Raw genomic sequence first — 23,663 nt, 5'->3', positions numbered from 1 at the left:
CACCACTAAGCGTGATCTCCTCATACTCACTGAGACGAGGTACATGACCTGAAATTATGAAGCTGGCTGGCATTACACCAATTTTCAAAGGAGTTCGACTCAGTGAGCCTTCAAGTTAACAACCGGTGGCACTTCTCTCTACATCCTCGAAAATTATGGAGTACCTGATATGCTTGACTTGTCAAAAGTTTTTGATGCGGTCGACCAAATATGTCCTATCAATAAGCTTAAACTTTAAGGTACCAAATAACCTTTAATTGATTAGCTCACTGCATATCTAAAAAATTGACATTTTAAAGTCAGGGTTAACTTCCCTTTCTCTCAGGCCATGGAATGTCCTGGTGGGATCACCCAGAGTTCATTACTAGGACCTCTTTTCGTGATTTATATAAACCATCTTCTACAGCAAGTATCACCTGACTTATTACTTATTGTTGCTGATGTGAAGCGTTGGAGAATAATACGCAAACAAGAGGATATACTGGCACTTCAGGAGGATCTGCCTCGACATCAAAATTGGGCAGACGACAACGGACTTACCTTTAAAACTTCAAAGTGTAAAGAATTCCATCAGAGACATGTTGCAGACAACAGTTACAAATTAAGAAACTTTTCTCTAAAAGTATCCTTAATTGAAAAAGATTTAGGAGCGCTGGTACCCTGCGATTTGAAGTCTTAAGATAACTGTGACAAAAATGCTTTTCGAGAAAACCTTGCACTGGTAACATTGGAGCGCATTTTCGGCCAGTTCGACGGAATGGCTTTTCACATAACCTTCAGAAGTTTTATCCGTCCCTCCATCACTCCAAAAGAATAAGGACACTTTGAAACGTATCAAACAGCGAGTCACGAAATCAGTCCAGGCGCTCGATTCCAAGTCTTATGAAGAGCGCCTTCAACCACTAAACCTTTATTTATTAGAGTACAGGCGTCTTAGAGGTGACCTAATATCTTACAGCATCCTTAACACTTCCGTACATCCCCTTGAACACCCTCCTAAGTTTACCTGCAACACAAACCTAAAAGGTAACATCCAGAAACTGGAGACAAAACACAGCAGTCAAATGCTGGAGTTCGCAGCTACTAGTCCAAGCGACATCCGAGGAGTCTTTAAGAGAAAACTTGATATATTCTTAAGGACTAAGAACGGCATCTTACTATGAGTTACTATTTCTTTTTACTCTTTTATCGATAATATACCTAGGTTTCTGTCTGGAGTTACTGGTGATCCACTGCTACTACACACGGAAGCCAGTTAAGCGAAAGCTACATCTATTCCGTCCAAAACCATTTGAATAGACATTATCAGTAATATGAACTATGATATTTATGATCGGAATTTGATTTTGACTCCGTTGATTCAGAAGCTATGGAAATTAAAAAACTACACCTCTCTAATAAAATGCAATATATTGAACATTCAGTCGTACACAATTCTTTGTTTTTGTGCATTGTCAAAAGTGCCTATATATACTTGAGTGTTGTGGCGTGCAGCATGACACAGTCGCATGGTGGGCATGACAGGTATGTGAGTGTTGGTTGCGTATTAATATAGTGATGACAATTCTCCGTTCTCAGAGCGTAATTTTTAGTGATTGTTCACAGCACGGTTAGAACCCACCGTGTGAAAATGCGCTGCGCTGATTTAGGAGAAGTCTGAGGTTTCATGCAGTTTTTTTCGCGTATTTTTCACTTGACATGCTCAAGTCACTATCTCTACTCTTATTTATTTTCTAGGTAAGTAGTGGAATCCGTTGGTTACGTGATGTAACTTCACAATCTGTCAATCCTATGATAACATGATTTACAATGTCTCTGAGTCAAATGATAACCAATTGTTTCTTCCTTAGGCGCTGCCCTACAGCTAACTAATCATCATTCGAAGATTAAGCGTGCAATGTGAATCACAAGCTGTTGAATTAATCAAGTCTGGTGTAGCATTGTCATTGGGGAGGCGTTACTGTATGTATTCGGGAACTCTCAGTACCGCAAAAATGGTCTTTTTCCTAATGCTCAAAAATTTTTGGTTTTTAAGCCAAAGATTGCCGGTGAAAGCTGAACTGTATGTTGACTAGGTTAGTATAATGATGATTGTTGTTGTCCGTATTAAATGTCGGTTAATGTTAGCTGGTTTAATGAGTCTGAAGTTTCCAATACATATTGTCACACGATTGTTTTTCTTTTTCAGATTGACTACGGGATCATGGAGTTCTGTCTTTCTATGTGTACCTTGGTTTGCAACAAACGTAAACCTCACAAATACTATTTTTGTTGAATAAAATTCTTTCAAAGTTTGTATTATAATATTAGGTTGTCGATGCCGGTGTTGATCTTGTGCTAACGAGGTATGGCAACTTGGACCGATGCGTAAATGTTCCTGGTCCTACGTTGTCGCTGACTGACTGACTGAGGTTGTCGATGCGAAGGCCTTCTCGTGTTGGTTGTTGAGTATTCAAATTTATAGTTGACTAACTAGCTACGTAGTTGTTATTGCGACTAATTGGGTATGTTACCGTAATTGGCTACCATATTAAATGTTTGTCCTTATTACAGTAAGACTGGCTCTATGTTGATAGTAAAACGCCTTTAAACTGTTATCTTGATATTGTGTTTCGCCAAAAACTCAGTCCCAACAGCAAAGTTGACTCGGCAAGCGTATATCTGAAGTTGGTAAATCAGAGTAGTATGACTTCTCGCTTTTAGGTATTCGAGTATTGTATGTAATGAGGGTGCTAAAATAACTTTGGTGGTCGAAATTGTCAGTTAGAACGTTTTCAACGGTCACTTTTTCCGATATTGGTGCTTATGGATGATCTCACGTCTGTATGGAAGTGGCTATCTCTTAACATGTTCCTGCAAGTTCATTGTCAAAATATCAGCGTCCTAGGGCGTACCTTCATCTAGATACCTAGTAGTGATAACAAACAATATGGAAGTTGTTGCTTATTATGTAAAGGTGGGTGAACTATTTGCAGCTACTCATTAGTTAGGATCGTTGTATAGTCAATGTTGTCGCTCACACCCCATGGTGTTTACTGCGTTACTATTGGAATTGAGGCTAGATGGTTGTCGACAGTTCACGACCTGGCTTGCTGATCCTATAGTCTTGTAAGTCAAGTCGGGTTTCATTTTTCCATAGTAAGACTCATTTAAACTTGAACTCACGAGTTTTTGGTCAAACTGATATCCGATAACTGTATTTTCCTCTCAGCTGTAGTAAATTCATTGGTTTCCTATGCTGACCAGAATCCTAGCGCTAGCTGCCGTCACCTAATGGCCCGCCTGCATAGCTCGAAAACATTACGATGTTGCGTGAGGCACTTGCGACATATCTGTCTCTTTTGCGGGCTAAGTTTGGGAGCACTTATAAGCTTCGGGGGATAATATCTACTGGCGGTCTTGACGGAATTTCTCCTATTCCCTCCGCAATAGTGGGAAGAACTCTATTAACTAGAAGTCCTTCGCTGCATTGTTATGCGAATTGTAGCTCATTTGATGGATTATGTTGTTCATTTTCCTATTTTAAATCATGTTCGTTTCTCTTATTTTTTTCGCAATGTTAACTCTATCTCGTGAGATACATTCTGTAATTAGTGTTTGGTTATACCAGACTTCGATGAATATTGCATAAAGAAGAGCCTTATTGTGTTGCGCGTTGTCCGTGATTCCCGAAATTTCGAGTCATATGTGTGAGGTATTTAGGACAATGCTTCTGAACTTTTGCTTTCCTGAATGTTATACTGGCAATAGGTGCATTCGGTTTGCGGTTGTCGACTTATTGTAAATGCATTATCACCGTTATTAGATACTACGATATCCGCCTAAATTTCCACATTTTGTTTATTTACCTCCATGCGTTAAGTGACTGTAGACAAATATAAAGGGAAATGTATTGTTTCTAAACACATTAATAGGTAACTGGAATTTTGAGGTGCAAAATATCCGTAGTCATAAAGTGGTGTTTGGAAACTACAGCAAACTTAGGTTTCTTGTTGTCTTGTATTCGTTTACAACATTTACCTGTAATCTTGAAGATGCTGATTTGCACTGGTGGATTCAATCATGTGTCATTTAACTTCACAGTTAGTGGCGTTACCACTGAACTCTTCATGCGATAACTAGCATCTTGTAGAACAGACGCACCTATAATTAATGGCTTTCTTAATAGTGACCGAGACTTTATGTAACAATTTCTTCCTAATGCAGGTCCGATTCAATCCACATAGGATCGAGGCAGTCGGGGGGCATCACTGCCCTAAGGTTAACAGGTACACCTTGCTGGTGAGCATTGAATAGCACAAAACCTGGAATCAGCTTTTGTGTCAACTACTTTCAACCACCATCTTACGTTTCAACACGATGATGAGTCGCTTGGAATAGTCATATTGCAACTTGAATGATGGAATTCGGTTAGCTTTAAAGGGCTATACAGTCATGACGTCGGCCACTAGTGAGTGATCAGTCAGTTTTTCAAGTTATGTTTGTATCACCCTCAGAAAGACTTCATTAAAGAACTATCCGGACTGTCCTTAAAACATTTAAACAAATTCCTTTGATAAACTGTTGCTGAGATATAGTGTTTGTTTTTTTCATACGAATAGTTAACAGTTGTTAAAGTCACTTGTGCATTTTTACACAAAATATTGTTCAAATCTTGTAAATCGAGGAATGACTATCAGTCATCATTATTAAGACCAAGTTTAGTCGTGGATAACAGTTGGAACCAATCACTTCAGTGATGAACGTCAGTAATAAATAATTTCAAGTTTATAAAGGTTTGTATTTCTGCATGAATGATATTCAGCGTTTTATTTGATTAATATGTCCTGGCATGTATATTCATCTAATGTAAAAACCTTTATAGTGTCTCTAGTTAAAATTCTAACTATATTTCTGGAGTGTGTTTAGTAGTGTGATTAGATATGTGTCTTTCATAATATTCGAAGTTATAATTGAATCCCATTCGGTGAACCCAATACTCATCGCTCCAAATTAGGACACAAAGTCCACTAATTTACTGAGTTCAAAGATGAAATGATGTATTCTTATCATATGAACAAAATGTAGCTATTGTAAACTACTAATGTAATAGATAGTCATATGTTATTGGAAATCATAAGTGATAGGTTAGCTGAAGAGCTTCATGTTAATCAAAATAACTTTAATGAATTTTTCTATCAGTAATTGTAAAATAAAATGTTAACTGAAGTATTTTGATAGTTTGATTAGTTAGTTAATAGTTTGAAAAAACACGATTTATTGCATTTGTTGATAAACTTCTAGAAAATTACATTTCACTTCACAGGTACTTACAGATTCCTTTCATATATTTATCTCAGAAGAAGGTTATTTAATAACCTCTGAAAGTAACCGGCAAGATTGAGATAGACCTACAAGATTTTGAAAAGTTATTATATGTAATTTAGTCAAATTTTGTGTAATTAGTTCCTCCTCCTTAAACCTAGAGACACCGCAATAGTCATTCTACCTCTAGAATCAAACGGTTTGGTGTGTATCTTTTTAGGTGGTCATTTTGGTAGTAATAAACTTGTACTGTTGAAATATTTCAATTTATCCATATTTCGATAAACTAACCACATGCTATTGAAAAATACTCGGACCGCACCACTTGTCGTAGTTAAGGTCTGGAATACATCTTCTCTTTGTCTGAAACAAAAGGACGGTTGTATAAAGGTGCTAATGATTTGTATATCTAATTATTTGGTTAGCTAATCTTAGCTCTTATCTGTTATTTATCAGCTCTCTCTCTATCTCCCTCTCTTACGCATGGCAGGTGTGGGGCCCAATTTACAGGAAACGTATGTGTATCTGTATTTCAGTAGGACAACAATATAATATGACATATATCTTAGAAAGAATGTGATTTATTTTTAAGACAAACAATATTGTTTATAGATCAGTAGGGGTTTTGTGGATATTTCAATGTTTTCATAGTTGAAATCATGAATCAATTGAAACTAGACCACCATGAAAAACCTGGACGGCCGTTTCGTCCTATTATGGGATGCGGACTGCAGAGGAGTCCCATAATAGAACGAAACGGCCATCCAAGTTTTCCATGGTGGTCTAGCTTCAATTAACTCATAATTTCAACTATGAAAATATTGTTTATGTCTAAATATATGTTTTAAGTAATCTTTTTGAAATGTATACTATCCTCATTGTTATCAGTAGTTTTGATTAATCCATCTAAATATTTCAAATAATCTAAAATAAAAGATTCTATACAAAGTCTAAGAAAATGTTTACAACATAATTCTTCAACATTTAACAATGGTTCAGTAAGTAAATATTTCATGGGCATCTCCATTATTGTTTCATTCACTATTGATAGACTAAAATAGATTGATATAAAAATTATATAAAGAAATGTATTATATACATGTATAATATTGGGAGCGTATATTCACTGTCGTTTGAAATGAGTATTTATGAAGGGGTTGCATAGTGGCTAGTAGTGGAATAGACGATTGGCGTTTGTTGATATTAGTGACAAGTTAGTTGGATTTAAGAGCATCTATAGTGATACCCACATCAAGGTTCTCAATAAATTCTTTCGCTTCAAACGCTCAACAAGATAAGCTATTGAGTTCAAATATTTACGAGCTTGTAAAACAGGTATGAATCTTATTTCTAAAGATTTTTACTCCACTACTATTGACGGTTAAAATTGTAACTGACCAGTCTACTTTTGGCATATGTGCGTTGTCTCTATTTTGACATTTGGTCAAAAGTTTTTAGTAATGTGGGGATTAAAATGTATTCAGCTGACGAGTTTCGAATAGGCTCAAACGCTCACCCTGGATTCCACGGATAGTCGGTATCCAATAACACTAAAAACTTGTAACTAAATTACAATGTCGAAGCAATCCGTTTAGGTTGCATATATACCAATAGAGATTTGAGGTTAAATGTAGTTTTTATAAATTACTAGACTGTTCATAAGTCAAATACTTTGCAGTGATGCACTCCCATGATATAGAAACTTGACAACCTTTAGGTGTTAATTAAATTAATGTCAGGCAGTTGAACATTATCTCTAAGAAATTCTGGTTTTTTACGTTTCGAGATAATTAGTACTTGTAAGATCGATATATCTAAAATACTGAGGGAAGATACAAGCCAAATGCAACCAGATAGATCATAAGATGTATCACATAGTCGATGAAATACAATAATTAATAAAAAGTTTCGTGTGAGGGAATTATCTTCGTAGCGAAGGTCATAGTCTTTACATCGTTATCTTGGTCAGCATACCCACTGAGTTATTAATATTATTTGGTTTTTGACAAGTAAAGTTTTCTACTCAGTCACCTGTGTTGATCACATCTAATCGACGAAGTTTAAGTGTTTGAATTTCGATTCCTCGAATAAGATTCAGTCGATAAGATAGAATATTCCTTATTTTTATTTATAATTCATAAAGATTTCATTACGACTAGCCTCATTAAGTAATTTCTGTTCTTTAAAACCTTATCTGATAACGTCTTAAGCCACTGATCCGCTATGGTTTTCAAGAACTCGACCCATAGATCGTGGAGGACTGATCGTTGTATCCTATAATCACATACTCCTAACCTAAACTGACCCACGTTAGAAAATACTGTGTCGTTAAAGCCTCTAGGATTAAATTCGTAAGATTTATTCAATCCAATGAAGAAAATGTTTGGAAAAGGTAATAAAAGTTGGATTACCACTACCGTACCGGGAAATGCATTAAAGAACCGTGGTATTACTTAGATATCCATTGAAAATTAGGGAACTTCAGACAGTTTTTTCATCTCAGTATGTGATTCTTAAGCAGTGAGACAAGTATCACCATCATCAATAGATAACGGTCACATAATATAATGAAGTGACTCAGGAAGCAAATGTGACTCAATGACCCAAAGGTTAAGCGCTTTTCGTGAACCCTGAAATCCCTTGGTTCCACCTAAGGTAAGGTTGTTGGAGGGCACTGTTAAGGAGGCCAGTCTCAAATTAGGACAAAACATTTGTCCAGTACTCTACAAATTTCTATATTTGTCTAAATACAGTCAATTCATGACGCAAATTTCCGTCAGAACTTATTAGACTATCTTTAGATAATGAGGTGATGGGGTTCTTATTGTTTACTTCTTATTGATTCAGTAAAAGCGTGTGTGTTGATTTTGCTGTATAGGATGACAAGTGAAGACAATATATACTAAACTATCCAGTTTCCAAGTGCAGATACTATTCAATGGAACATGTTCGAAGATAACGTTCCAAATTAATTTTATCTGATATTATGTTATCACTATGATCTTCATCCAAAACAATCAAAATAATGAAATTCTATTGAAGAACCGTTCTTCTCTTTGGAATTTTTACATAAAAAATTAAACAAATAGAAAGTCAGTATAGATAAATGAATATTTTTGGCATAGAATGACATAACTGACTTTAATAAAGAAGATTTTAATGGATCAATCGGCTGGTTTACTGTGCAGAAGTTCGTTTCGTCCTACTTTATGGCAGTGAAATATGGCCGGTAAGAGTAGAGGGTATTCGTAGGCTACTAGTATTCGATTATAGGTATCTTCGAAGCATTGCTCGTATATCCTGGGACCACCGGGTAAGTAATGCAGTTGTTAGGAAACGGGTACGAGGTAAGGGTGGCAAATCAATTGATGAAGTAGTGAAACTTAATCACTTGAGATGGCTGGGACACATGTTACGTATGCTCAACCATCGACTTCCTCGACGTGTAATGTTTTATGGCGTAGAAGTAGGTTGGACCAGACCAAAACATGGCATAAATCCATGAAGTCACTGACATGTAGGCTGAGCCACGTTGGTAGGTGGAGACTACCTGGTTGGGATCCACGAGATGATAGCAATTGATGGTTAGAGACCTTGAATGACATGGCTCAAAATCGTTTGGAATGGCGAAGGTGCATCCACTCTTTGTGTGTTCTACTAAATTCTAATCTTCTGAATTCCTCATGTCCCCATCCTTTTTCTCTTTCCAAATTTATTTCACTGTATTATACTCCTTGAATAACCCTAATGTTTCACATAATGCTTATACTCTTACTACTTCTACCACTATGGAATTTGAATCGACAACTGCATCTCTGTGCTAATGTGGTATGGCAACTCAAACTGATGTACGTACGTACGAAGTTCTACGTTGTGACTGACTGAATCGGCTGGTTTATTAATATTGTTTCCATAAAATAGTAAGATCTAGAGGATCTACTACTTAAAGTATCGATTAATTGATCGTTTGCTGTTGTGAATACCCTGAATAAAAGTGATTTTGTTATGGAGCTTTCATTGTCGTTTAAGAGAATATCATTACCTCTTTACTTCATGTGAGGGTGATCTTTTTACTTATTTCACAAGCCTCAAATTGGTTTATCCTGATAGTCTTATTTGTGCATGTTTATGTTTGTACACCGATTGGAAATACGCCAATATTCTAGATCGATAAAGTACCGACTGGCAGGGGATTTCTAGAAGCATGTAATTCAAGTAACTAACAATAAGTAGGCGCATCAGCGTAGATCCTATTTAACAACCCATATAGATAAGGTCAATCAATCACTAAGTCAGAAGTCAATCAGACAAGACAGTTCATAAAAATTAATGGACAAATCAGAATAAGGGAAGCTATAAAGACAATCCATCATAACCAGAGCCATCAGGATGTTTTTTATTTTAGCCCTTAACAAATAACCAAAAAAGCTCACTTCTACATGAAGTAAACGCTGATAATGTTATCCAAAACAGCAATGAAATATCTGCAATCAATCCACTCAACTCAGTAAAATGAATAACACCGAAACCATCTACCTAAATTGTTGATCATCTTCATCTTTTCATTACTTCATCTATTGAGGAGTCCAGAATTTAAATAAAACATATGTACTACTTTTCCAATCGCTATCAAGTTGTAATCAGTCAATGACGATGATCATCCTCAACAGATGGTAATCAGTTAATGTAGTTGAAGTCATTTAATCAATTGATCGACAAGACAGTCAAAGTGGTTATGATCATCTTTCAAACAATATTTCAAGAAAAAAAAACTATTAATGGTTTAACTTACTTCGGTATCATTTGAATTATACTTTTCAATAAATAACCATGATTTATTAATAGTCGACTTTTGATTCGATTTAATAAACGTGTTATTCGTAAACCACGAATAAATTTATTCATTAAACCATTTTCAAATTGTTTACATATGTCTTCATTGGGCAAATAATCACCTAAATGTTTTTATAAGTAAAGGGATAGACTTTGTTTACGAAGTCTTTTTAAGTAGTTCAACTTGTTAATTATTTTCTATTACAAACTGGTATAGTTAAGTTAAAGGAAAAGTAGAAGTAGACTAATCATGGAGTGATATCAGCCTACGAAGTAACTGACTGTTTAGACTTAGCTATGTCAAAAGGTGAAGAAGAGGAAGGCTAGAAAACACACCACGTCGGGAGTTGGAAGCAGACATGAAAATAATGAATAGCCACCGGGAAGAACCGGAAAGGATTGTTCAGGACAGTGTTGCATGGAGAACGCTGGTGGGCGGCCTATACTCCACGAGGAATAACATGAGTAAGTAAATAAGTAGTGTCAATAGGTAAAGGTTGTCTGGTTAGAGTCAGAGTGGTTGTCGTAACCAATGATTAGTGGCGTTGGATAACATGGCTTAGAATATGTGATGCTGGCGCGGATGGATGTATTCTATGTCTTCCATCAGATCTTGAGTCTAAAAATGATCTTATAATGTTTATCCTAAGAATCTAATTTTTCCTCTTGTATCATAATGTCGTTTATGTTTAATCTTTTTCTACTACTGTTACTCCTTCTGGTTTTACTACCCTGGGGTTTATCTTGATTTTTTCTTCGCACCATACTGATATGGTGGGATAACTTGAACCGATGCATATATTTGCCAAGTTCTACTTATGACTAGCTGACTGATCTTCATTGGATAGTTTACCATTAAATACCTAGTATCTGTAAGATTTTTTACTCTGAGATGGAACTCAGTAGAACACGAACTGACTGCATTTCAAAATGTAGACCTTCAGGTGGCAGCTTAGCAGCTCGTCTTAAAACCTAAATGTTTTTAACTATTAATCCCCATCTGGATTGCAAGCAGGGTTCGGTATTGAAAAATCATATACTAAAACTGAATGGTTATCTTTTAAATTTGGTTTTCACTTGCATTCTAAATGACGTTATTCTATGATGAAAAATAGATACAAATAAATGAATTGCATTATAGGTTTTCAAAATGAATTTCAGCAATTATGTGAAAGATCAATGATGGTCTGATAGTTTGTTTTTCTAATTTTCTGGAAATATCTCAACACATACACTTCTCCAGTACAAGAACAATAAAGAAAAAACCCAGAGAATCAATGGGTACATTCCAGTTAACTCATGAAAATCAGTAATTTTTTCTCTCATTTCAAACCGCTTTAATAAAAGAGAGATGATCAACTTTCATACTTTTTTACTATAGATACATTAACTGTCAAATAGTATTTATGTAGGGATCGATAATTTGCTTATATGCAAATATAGTGATATTCATTTAGATTACTTTTGTAGATATTTTGTGTAATTTGACCAATTCCAACTTACTTGATTAATGGTATAGATTCACACTACTGAGGTATCCTCAAACTAAGAAGAACGCCATTAAATAGGAAGAATAATATATTTGTAAAATTTCAGCGAATGAATTTGTAGTAAATCCAACGTTATAAATTCACCGATAAGAGACAATATATAGTGTGAATGTAATTTCTCCTCTCACCACTTACGTTTTCTATACAATATGTTATATTAACGCTTATCATTTCACATCACACATCTATTACATATACCTAGTTTAGACATTTTTAACGTTGATTGGATGACCTATTCAGTGTACAATGAACCCGGAGAACCATGTACCTATTTATATTCGATAATTTTGATATTTGATTATAATTCCTTGAAAAAGCTTGGACCAGATTGCCAGGCGAAACGTTGGATTTACTACAAATTCATTCGCTGAGATTTTACAAATATATTATTCTTCCTATTTAATGTCTTACATCAACTCGGCGCTCAAATACTGTGAAACTATTCGCTCTAATTTAGACGAAAGTTCTTATATAAGAAGAACGCCGTGAGTGCTTATTGGTTTTCAGTAATGGTGAATAAATTTTCATGGCTCACCATAAAAATCCTTTTTTTTCAACTCCCTGTGGGGAAATGTAATTCTGCACTGTTAAAGAGAGAACAACTACAACCATGGTCAAGAAGGTACAAGTATTTATAAACAGTTGTCTACGCAAAATACTCAACATCCATTGGCCGGATACTATCAGCAACACCGTTTTATGGGAGAGGACAAACCAGGTTCTAGCTGAAGAGGAAATTAGGAAAATACGTTGGAAGTGGATTGAACATTCGTTAAGGAAATCACCAAACTGCATCACGAGGCAATCCCTAACTTGGAATCCTGAAGGGAAGCGGAAAAGAGGAAGGCCGAAGAACACGTTACTCCGGGAAATAGAAGCAGATATGAAAAGGATGAATAAAAACTGGAAAGGATCGCCCAGAACAGAGTTGGATGGAGAATGCGGGTGTTCGGTCTATGCTCCTCGACGGGGGGTAACAGGCGTAAGTAAGTAAGTAACTGTTAACGAGTTCGACAAACACCAGTAGAAAAAAACTATTATCTGGTAGTTCCCTCGCTTAAATAATTTCATGTAATAATTTTCACTAGCTAATACTTTACGTTATACGAATGCTATGATTCAATAATGTGAGGACAACCCACAAGTGAACTTGAGGAAGCTCTAAGAAGCTTAGAAATAGACGAAGATATTCTATCTAATCATCTTTTGGAAGAATATTCCAGAATCCCTACGTCTAGATTCCCTATTGGACAAATGCCAATAACCTCCTCTATCCAGATTGAAAGACTATAATGACGACTTTCTTTTTACGAAAAAACTACAAATGCGTGACAGTTTTGTACCATAATTAACACTGTTTGGAATAACATTTTTTTCAATTGTCTTCTGTCTTTTCATTTGTAACTTGAAGGGTTCTAGCATTCAACTACTCAAGTGATATGTAATCACATTAAGAAATCTAAGCTCTAACTATGACACTGTTTGGAAATAGCATTCCTTTCATTTATCTTCTCATTTGTAACTTGGAGGGTCCTAGTGTTCAAGTGCTCAAGTTATACGCGATAATATTAAGAATCTAAGCTCTAGATATGTCAAACGGAATAATTAATTTGAAAAAAAATAACAAATAAACGAATACAACAAATAATAATACATCAGAAGGGGTTTTGTGGAGAATTTAGAATTTTTTCATAGTTGAAATCATGATTCAATTGAAGCTAGATCACCATGGAAAATCTGGAAGCAATGGACGGCCGTTTAGTCCTATTATGGGACTTCTCAGCAGTGCTCATCCACGATCCCGCTGTCGCGAGATTCGAACCCAGGACCTACCTTCTAATTTGATTTCAATTTTCATTAAATTTAATGAATTTAAACAATTATGTATCACTGATTGTATCCATTCATCATGTTGATATATAATGATTCGTTTTTTATTAAAACATTGAATATTAAAATAATCTAATAAATCTTCTTTATTTAATGATTTAGAATTTAATTGATCTAATTTATTTAAATATATCGATTTATTGGATAATTGATTATTGAATAAACTAATTAATAAATAATAATTAATTAAATTAATTTGATTTTTTATCATATTTTCAAATTTATTTAAATAATTGATTAATTGTTGTTTTATACTACTAATTAAAGTAGATTGATCTTGTTTATTTTTAAATAATGATGGTACAATTTCATTCAATGTACAATAATTCCAATGTATCATTGGTAATAAACATAATTGTTTTGGTATAAATTGATCATTCATAGATGATTTATTTAAATAATCATCCTTATTGTTTATGAGATGAGATGATGATAATTTGAAATTATGTAAATTATTAGATGTATTGTTGAAATCTAATAGAATATTCATTTCATGTTTTCCTACTTTGATACTTGCCTTGGAAAAAAGAAAAAGAAAAAAGTATATCTATGTATTAAAGAAGGAGCTTAAGAGACAATCGAATGTATTTTAATACACAATTATACAGAATCTTTATATGTAGTTGAGATCATGAGTCAATTGAAAGTAGACCACCATGGAAAACTTGGAAGCAGTGGACGGGCGTTTTGTCCTATTGTGGGACTTCTCAGCAGAATCTCTTAGTAAAAAGTGAGAACCATACAGTAATACTTCACTTGCCATATATATCCATGAATTGTCTCATATTTTATTATTCTTTCGTTTCTATACCAATTATTCTCTGTTCTCGCTCTTCTGTCTTTGATTTTCTCAACCTTCTGCCGCTATTTATTCCACTTTCGATTGGTGATACGTACTACTTAGAACTGTCAATATCAGTAGCACCTACCATAATAAACGAGCTAAACAGTATACTAGTAAATAAAAAGCTCAAAACTGTTTATTCATAAAAAAAGTTGAAAGGTTATCCGAAATGTTTCCAAAGTTTAGTAAGTGTGCTCCATTCAATACATTCACTTATTTTTTTCGTTTATTTAGTAAATGAGTGCTTGAAATTAAAGAGTGTAATTTTCGTAACAAATAAGAATTCCTAATGGACGTTAAAATGTAGTGAAAGAGAACGCCAGTAGGGATAACCAAATGTATTTTAATACACAATTAGAGAATCTATCAGTAAAATGTGAGAGCCATACAGCAATACTTCATTTGTGATATATCTATAGTGCCATGCTTCGTTAATCGTTCACCTCGATAACCGTTATAATACAAATCTTAATGGTGCATAAAAATCAGAAAGCAAAGAAGAAGCGGCAGCTACAGTTTTATTGACAAATGACGCAGGCCAGAAAGTCATAAGCACATGAGTAAATATCAGCGAGCGAAACAAAAATCACACGCATTGGAGATGGAGGGGAAGCCAACTCATTTTAAGCAAGCGTTGATCAATATTTATTGTCAGACAAAAATAAATGACAGACATGTGATGAATAGGATGAAAAGTGTACACATACCTACGCTCATATAAAAACAGTCAAGGTTAATAAGTGAATAATTAATAAAGCCAAAACGTGACTCAAGATGGATAGGTAAATTAGCTTCTCCAGAAGCTAAAATAAGGTATATGGGCTTAACATATCAATCGACACTATATATCCTTAAATCGTCTCATATTTTGTTGTTCTTTGGTTTTTATACCAATCACTCAATGTTCTCGTTCTTATCTCTTCGATTTTCTCAACCTTCTGCCGCTATTTATTCCACTTTCGATTGGTAATACGTACTACTTAGAACTGTCAACATCAGTAGCATACACCACAATAAACAAGCTAAAAAGTGTACTAATAAATAGATAGCATAAAACTTTTTATTGATAGAAAAGGTTGAGAGGCTATCCGGAACGTTTTCAAAGTTTAGTAAAAGTGTTCCATTCAATAAATTCACTTATTTTTTCGTTTATTTAGTAAATTGGATAGTGTAATTTTCGTAACAGACTACACTATACACTATAAAATTATATTACACTTATGTATTTCATCTGGTATGTTGAGTTGCGCTGCTACACTGGATATGTTCAGAGTAGACGGTTAAGGGTCATTTCATTAGATTGAAAAGAAATTCTTGGTAATAATTGCATTCCAACAACATTCACGTATTAAATGAACAGGATTGGAATTGATGAATATAAAAGATTTGTTGAACGTTGAAAACATAGTTTATATATATATATATATATATATAACACCCACAAGGAAGGGTGGGATTAGAAAAGGTCGACCCTAAAAATGCACACCTCGCCTTATTCCACGGATATCCATCTCCGGAGGTAGGGTACCAACAAGTACGGAGGTAACATGAAAAGTACCCACAAAAAGGTAGTGTGTGACCGACCTCTAGTAGTTTTCCCTTGAAAACTGCGGTCATGCTCTTAGGTCACTAAGACCAACTCTAAAACAGTTTCCTTTCCAGGTACCTCCAGAAGAACTTTCCACTGCATGGAAAGAGAGGCGAACAGAGACATAGAGAGAGAAATGAATCCACATGAGATCTACTCGGTATACCTAAATAAACGTTCTTGCTCACCCTCCGCCTTTTTTCTTTAGAACAGTGTTCATGTATAGGAAGTGTGTATTGGTATTACCTATGGGACACTAAGTGTCATAACAAAAATGAATGAATGAAGTATTGAAAATAGTAAATGGGGATTTAAAAAGACTGAGCAATGCTATACCATTTCAACAGCCCTGAGCGATCAATCAAAATTATGCTATACGATGCACAAATTTAAAATGCTGTTCCGGATAACCTGTTTTCAAAGCTAATGACTTTTATTACATTTCATATTTCTAAATGATTGGATGATGTTTTCCTTTTCAAATGAACTGTTAAGGCCGGTGTTTGTTTAGGCTAAGATTGTCAAGGTTAGGGGAATTAGTGTTGAGAGCCACTGGCAAGAAGTATTAGAGTTAATAGTCTAAGTCGAGGAGGTGTAGGTTTGGGAGGTAGGGACAAGGAATTTATAGTTTTGAAGTTAGGTCCTAAAAGATGTGAAGATAATAATTAAGTCTTATCCTGATTTTAGAACTATAATATCCAACCTAAATAATCGGTATATAGCAGTAATAAGTTGATTAATGATTTTACAACTCACAAACCCCAATATTTTTATCGTATTCCTAAATTATAGAGCTCGTAAATGAAAGGTGCTTTTTTACTGGCCATTATTGATTGGTTAACCTCGAGACCAAACATAAATTCCCTGTAGGTCATTGGTATAGTTTTGTCACAATTAGATTGTTTTATTTGTGAAGGCAATATGATATTGAATAAATATACAGTGAATCGTGAATAAAGGTTAGAAATTCCATAACAATTTTTCCAAGACAAGATTGCTGTGGTAGGAAGAAACGCCTAACTTATAGACTTAACCAAATTAGATAACTATATAAAGAAGTGACATTTATTCACTGATTAGATTAACCAATACAATATGGATAACTCATAAGTGTCGAAATATATCAAAACTTATTGACCAACTTTTAGATAAGTGAGAGATCTTATCATCTTGTATAGGGTTATGTGTTCCCTTTGTTAAGAAGTCATAACAATAAAACAGATGATCAGTAAACCATGATTTTTAACAGCTTTACAACAAATGATAGTTAGTTATGAAAATAATCCATAATGTACACGGATATCAAGTTACTTTTAAAAAAAAATTATAGTCTTACTATTGACTTTGAATTACTTGTTTTCTTCTGATCCGATCTAGTAGTGCACGACAAATATTTATTGGTCGAATCAATATAACCCATTGAACTTTGATCATCACCAATGTCGCCAACGAGTTGAGTATTATCATGACCACCATTTTGGTTAGTAGGGCGAAACGATACCTGAGCGATAGTATTATTAACATAATCATTAGTTTGTATTCGTTTGTTTGCATGTTTTAAATTTCGTTCAATGTCCAATGATTTCCATTTCTTGCCAAGTGATAGCTTATCTGTCATCTGTTTCGTTACATTAGGATTTTCATTTAATAAGAATTTACATGGAGATACTGGGGCCGAATTGAGTTTTAAATTAGCACCATTAAAAGATACATATTTTAACGGTGGTAATATTGACAATGTTGGCATACTTTTCATTTTTCTATCTATTGATGATTTAATAAAATAATCATTTTGTAAATGAATTCGGTTTGTAGAGTTTTCATTATGTTTTGTGTAAGAAAAGTGGTAATTTTCATTGAGACTGTTATGAACAAAGTTACCCCCATTGTGTATATCATCATCTTCAAGAGAAGAAGAAGAATCAATGTTATCACTTGTGTCACGGTTGTCTACACAGTGTGACCATACTGAAGCCAAATACTGTTCAACCTAAAGTGATATTTTAAAAAAACCCATTTTTATTCTGATTGGTTTAAAAGTTCTTAACTCTGATTGGTTGTCATCTTCCTATGGATAATCAGATATTGTGATTTAAAGTAAAAAAAAACAATAATTGAAACCATTAAACGGTCAATAAAGATGAAGAAGCTTGAATGTGATGGGTTTATAACCAATATCATATTGTTCATTCGCTGATTTTCGTTCAAATTCTAACGATGATGTTACAATACGTCAATTCTCTTAAATGATTCAATATCACAGTGCATCCTCTTTGAAAACAATTGATAATAAAAAGACCTGTTTAACCAATATTTCTGATTAATTAACATTCAATGCCATATAAATCAACAACCATGTTTATGACTAAATTCAATTAGTATTGCTTTGTTTGAATCTTCCCATTGATGTTTAGGACTGCAACTGGTCAGTCTCTAATTGGCACATATGAATACTGTGCGTATTGCCTCGATATAGCCTTAATTCACAAGCATTGTAAGCAAAGATGGATAGTGGCTAGCAGTGGAATCCAGTTTGACGCGCTTTTCGTCCTATTTGGGACTCGTCAGCTGGATGTACCTGCACCTCAGAGTTGATGTTCACTCTGGGACTCGAACCAAGTACCTTTCGCTTCAAACGCCATCACGTTATCCATTGCACAAGCAAGTAGCTATCAGGCCTCAGTGGCCGAGTGGATAAACAACAATGGGAAGATTCAAACAAACAATACTAAGTGAATTTAAGATGTAAGATATTTAAGAATTTAATTTTGACTGGGAAAATGAAGAGTGTGCACCCTAAATATAACTGAACATTTTCCATAATGATTGGTCTATTTCTGTTAACTACAAATAAAATATCCTTCCTCGTTGATTGAAACATTCAGCCTCATCATTATTATTACCACTGTTATTATTATTAATGGCTTTATGCAATATTATCTGTTTGGCACAATTTGGAATTCTCAGCACAAATTATTTCAACAAGTTACTTTTACAAAACAAATACAAATTATCACAGTTGAAATCATGAGTCAATTGAAGGTAGACCACCATCGAAAACCTGGAAGCACTGGACGGCCGTTTCGTCCTATTATGGGACTCCTCAGCAGTGCGCATCCACGAATCCGCTCTCGCGAGCGAGATTCGAACCCAGGACCTACCAGTCTCGAGCCGAAGCCCTTAACCGATAGACCACTGAGCTGGCATACAACGGTGTTAATGTCTAACTTCAACCAATCCACGATTTTGAGCGACCGTTCACCAATTGTCTTCAGTGAGATGATATCTCTACAACAGACCTGGTAGAACTCCACTGGCCACTGCTTCCCACTAGAACTCAAGGAAATATCTCTGAAGTCAGTCACTAGTGAGCATATGATTATAGATCAGAGGAGGTTTTGTGGAGAGCGGATTCGTGCATTCGCACTGCTGAGGAGTCCCATAATAGGACGAAACGGCCGTCCAGTGCTTCCAGGTTTTCGATGGTGGTCTAGCTTCAATTGACTCATGATTTCAACTGTGAAAATACTAAATTCTTCACAAAACCTCCTCTGAAATACAAATTAATCGATAACTGCACAAAATTATATATAAAATAAATAAACTATCCGAAATTATAGGGAATGTCCTTTTGAATAAGATAAGACTCTATACAACTTTTAATTAGCAACATGTCTAAGAATACAAGTTTTTGATTAGGTCAAGTCTTACAATCTGTTCGTTGGATGGTATACTTACTAAATATGGTATTGTAGAGCCTTTATACTTTTGCTTGTTTGCATGGATTCTAATGTATCGGTGTCTCATTTTACCAGGTAATATACAAGGATAAATATGTGAATGGAGTAATTTGTTAGAATCTGATAAGATAACACATTCCAGGAGTCTGCACGATTTTAAATGTCTACCTATAATCATATTCATAATGACATCGAAATAATCACCACACATCCTGCTAACTACCTTTAGCACTCTCTGTAATACAGAGAAATCTTTTCTTAAAAGCTCGAGAAAGAATAATGGAGAACAGTCAATAATGATTGATGATATACAAAAATTTACAAGTCGTAAAAGTAAACGTCGACTAGTGAGATAAACATATAGCCTCTTTAAATCATAAGTCAAACGGAAAACTTTCTTTGATATCAATTACATACAAGAAGTATACAACTAATTCAGATCGAAGGCCCCGGGTGTGTCCGCCTAAGAAAACCACCTGCTTCAGTTTGGGCACCTGGACAGTATCACAGCCCTCACACAAATCAAATGAGAATTGTGTGGCGCATATGTATCTGATGCCCCCTTGTACCAACATTTATGTGTTTAAATAAATAAATAATGTATATGTTGTTCTCTGAATTATCTCAGTTGGTTCAGTTGTAAATAGTAAAGTATATTGCACATATCTGTGCCTCGGTCGTTCACTTTCTCATACTAATATCAATACAATGAGATGAAATTAATTCAGACAAATGCGAGAGTGATGTAGTTGTCGTAATTATAGTATCAGTGGTAGTAGAAAACATTAAACATACACCATATAATTCAAGAAGAAAGAATAGACTTGCAGAATAAAAGAGACTAAAGTAATTTTAAAGCTCAAGGAAGATAAAGAGTGAATGCATGTACATATGTACATTTCGACTCATTTTTAGTCATGTTACTCAAGATCTTCAAACATTGATTGAAATTATTGAACAGTTCCTAATCAAGTACTCTTCATCTCTACCAATACAACTCAGACTAACAGACAATGATTTCATGAACTGATAATGGTGTTTTGATTTAACACATTCAATTAAATATCACCATTCTGCATATCTCTGTAAGAAACTTAGTGCACATAACAAACATGTGGATTTACAAACATAATTAACAATGTAATTCAATAAATCATGCTTCTTTCTACTTAAGACTCGTCAACTACAGTCGGGCTCACCAATGTAGAATTATGGTTTAACTCGTTATTGGTAACAATAGAACAATTGACCTAATCCTAAAATTGTGGATTTATCGTTATGTGACTACCTAATCTATAAGATCTTATTTGGAAGTCACTTTATTATCTACTCCGACTCATCATATCATGACAATCCGTAATATGATGTTTAATCCTTAGGAAGAACATATTTTGGCTGGAGATAGAATAATACATTTAATGTGGAAAGGTATAGATTACACAAGGATGACCACGCAATGTCGATTGATTAATGTCCTCGTATTCACCTTTTTTAACCTTCGCTTTGTGTTGCACGTTGAAAATGAATCTTCTCAGTAATTATATGTAGTTCCGAAGATCGTATGGTTAGGAACCAATACCACTATAAATGTGCTTTAAGTACTTTATTACTCTATTCTTCATTATATGTAAACATTTAAACTGTGACTATAAACAATATCGAAGTATTCAAATGATGAAAATAAAGGAACTGACAACAGTTAAAATAAAAAAAAATACTGAACAGTTCTTTGATGGACCTACAAATTGAATAATCAAAGAAAACAGAAGAATGGTTTCGAATTTCGATATTAGTATGAAATGAATGGATGAATGAATGCATCTATCGACTTACATTTATTCCAGGTTTCAATTTTGATTCCTTTTTTATTAATTTTGACAATTCATCATAAATATCATCTTCCTAGATAAAATCAAGAAGAGAATAACATAACATGAAAAAAGAATGACAATGAATTTTGGTGGAGTTTTGTTCTCTAAGCTAGATGGTTTTCTCAGAGAACAAAACTCCATCAAAAACATCCCCCTGAGCTACAAATCTTTTCCACCATTTCAATGACAAGGAATGCAGATTTTAAACTAATCCCGATATATCAAAGTTTTATAATCTGATATTATTAGTAGTACTAACCGACTAGAGTTAACTGTTCAACATATGTTATCTTACGTTGGAACTGTACCGTTACATGATTTATTATTCTAGCCAACTTTGTATTGGCATTCAAACGGTCCTGCTTCTTTAGTACTCTTTAGAGAGAATATGAAATCTTAGCAGATACTCATGAATTAAGACTGGTGGTAATATTGTATTTTATGGTAGTACATTCATGGAAATTCGAAGATATCTTGAATTCATGGTAGTCAAAGAAAACTCAGATGGGGAAAACTAATTTCTGTTTAATGCAAAATTATCAGTAGAGGGTTGTGGAGATTGTTTGGTCTAAATTAATATCATGTTGGACCACTAATGTAAACATGGATGCATTGAATGTCCGTTCCCTCTTATCAAGGACGTTCTTGTGCAAAATTACAGTGTCTTCAAAAAATATGTGGATTATACATTAAACACATTATTTGCACATCTTCCTTCAGTTGTTCCCTACATACTTTCATGATTTTTTCAATTCTCTTGTTATTACAATTTCTCACGGTTTCGATTTGTTATAACTTGTGGCCGAGTGGATACCCAGTTAATGTATGAAGTGATAAGACCGCCAATCAGGGAATAGCAAATTATCGATTAGAACAGTGACACACGTAAATCGTACGAGCAGTCTAGAGCACTACTTGGTCCTGCTATCTGCCTAGCCCAGTCAGTTAAGTCCAGAACACCAATAACAGCCTCTGCTGTATGAATCCTTGTATTTCAAACATACTGAGTTTATATACCAAACAGACTGACCACAACGTACCAATAAAATAGAAAATAACATTTGTACAAGATTCAGCCGAATGTGACTGTGAATGTGGGAGGCAGCAATTAATAGACTAGGGATAACTCAAGTATGGTTAATCGTATAACAATAGTCTATAGGTCAAAATAAAGATTATACTAAGAGGAACACGAATATGAATAGTTTGGCTATTTAGCAATTATACGATAAAAAATATATACATAATACTGGTCCATAAATTGATCCCAAAGTTACCATTCACTATTGTTATCGGGACATAACACCCTTCCTGTGCTCTTCAAATCAATCTTCTACTAGCAGGCATTCCACTTACGATTGGTGCTACATACTAATCATATCTGTCAACATAAATAGTATACATCACAATATTACATGGATTTAATACTTATAAAATACATTACAGAAAGCGTGACGCCGGAGCACTTAACCAATAGACCACTGAGCTGGCCGGCATTTAACGCTGTTAATGTCTAACTTCAACCAATCCATGATTTTGAGAAACCGTTCACCAATTGTCATCAGTGAGTTGATATCTCTACAACAGACTTGGTTGAACTCCACTGGTCTCTGCTTCCCACTAGAACTCAAGGAAATATCTCTTGAAGTCAGTCACTAGTGAGTATATGATTATAGATCAGAAGGTGGGTTTTGTGGAGATTTCAGTATTTTCATAGTTGAAATCATGAGTCAATTGAAGCTAGACTACCATGGAAAACCTGGAAGCATTGGACGGCCGTTTGGTCCTATCATGGGACTCCTAAGAAGTGCGCATCCACGATCCCGTCTCGCGAGATTCAAACCCAGGACCTATCAGTCATGATTTCAACTATGAAAATACTAAACTCTTCATAAAACCTCTTCTGATTAAGGTTATTGACAATCTTTTGAATGTCCAGTAGGTATTGTTGTTGTATCCAAGAACTGATAATTATCCTGCTCATTTAGTTCGTGAATTTCGTTTTCAGACCTGACTTTCATCATATTTATGTTTTTTTTCTTA

General features: G+C 34.6%; 1 protein-coding gene across 1 annotated transcript in view; it reads right to left on the bottom strand.

Moving 5' to 3' along the window:
• Window positions 1–5,528: 5,528 nt before the first annotated feature.
• Window positions 5,529–23,663, bottom strand: part of Smp_155240 (nyd-sp30 tubulin tyrosine ligase-related) — a gene marked incomplete at both ends in the record, with an annotated part of 39,860 nt that continues 21,725 nt past the window's right edge. The window contains 5 exons of the mRNA XM_018797810.1: window positions 5,529–5,667; window positions 10,097–10,259; window positions 13,833–14,094; window positions 17,346–17,999; window positions 21,583–21,651. Of these exons, the coding sequence (XP_018652815.1) occupies window positions 5,529–5,667; window positions 10,097–10,259; window positions 13,833–14,094; window positions 17,346–17,999; window positions 21,583–21,651 (1,287 nt within the window). The remainder of the gene's footprint in view (window positions 5,668–10,096; window positions 10,260–13,832; window positions 14,095–17,345; window positions 18,000–21,582; window positions 21,652–23,663) is intronic.

Source organism: Schistosoma mansoni, chromosome 5, assembly GCF_000237925.1.
Source record: "Schistosoma mansoni strain Puerto Rico chromosome 5, complete genome".
NCBI classification, from domain to species: domain Eukaryota; kingdom Metazoa; phylum Platyhelminthes; class Trematoda; order Strigeidida; family Schistosomatidae; genus Schistosoma; species Schistosoma mansoni.
This window is presented reverse-complemented; position numbering and strand designations above follow the sequence as displayed.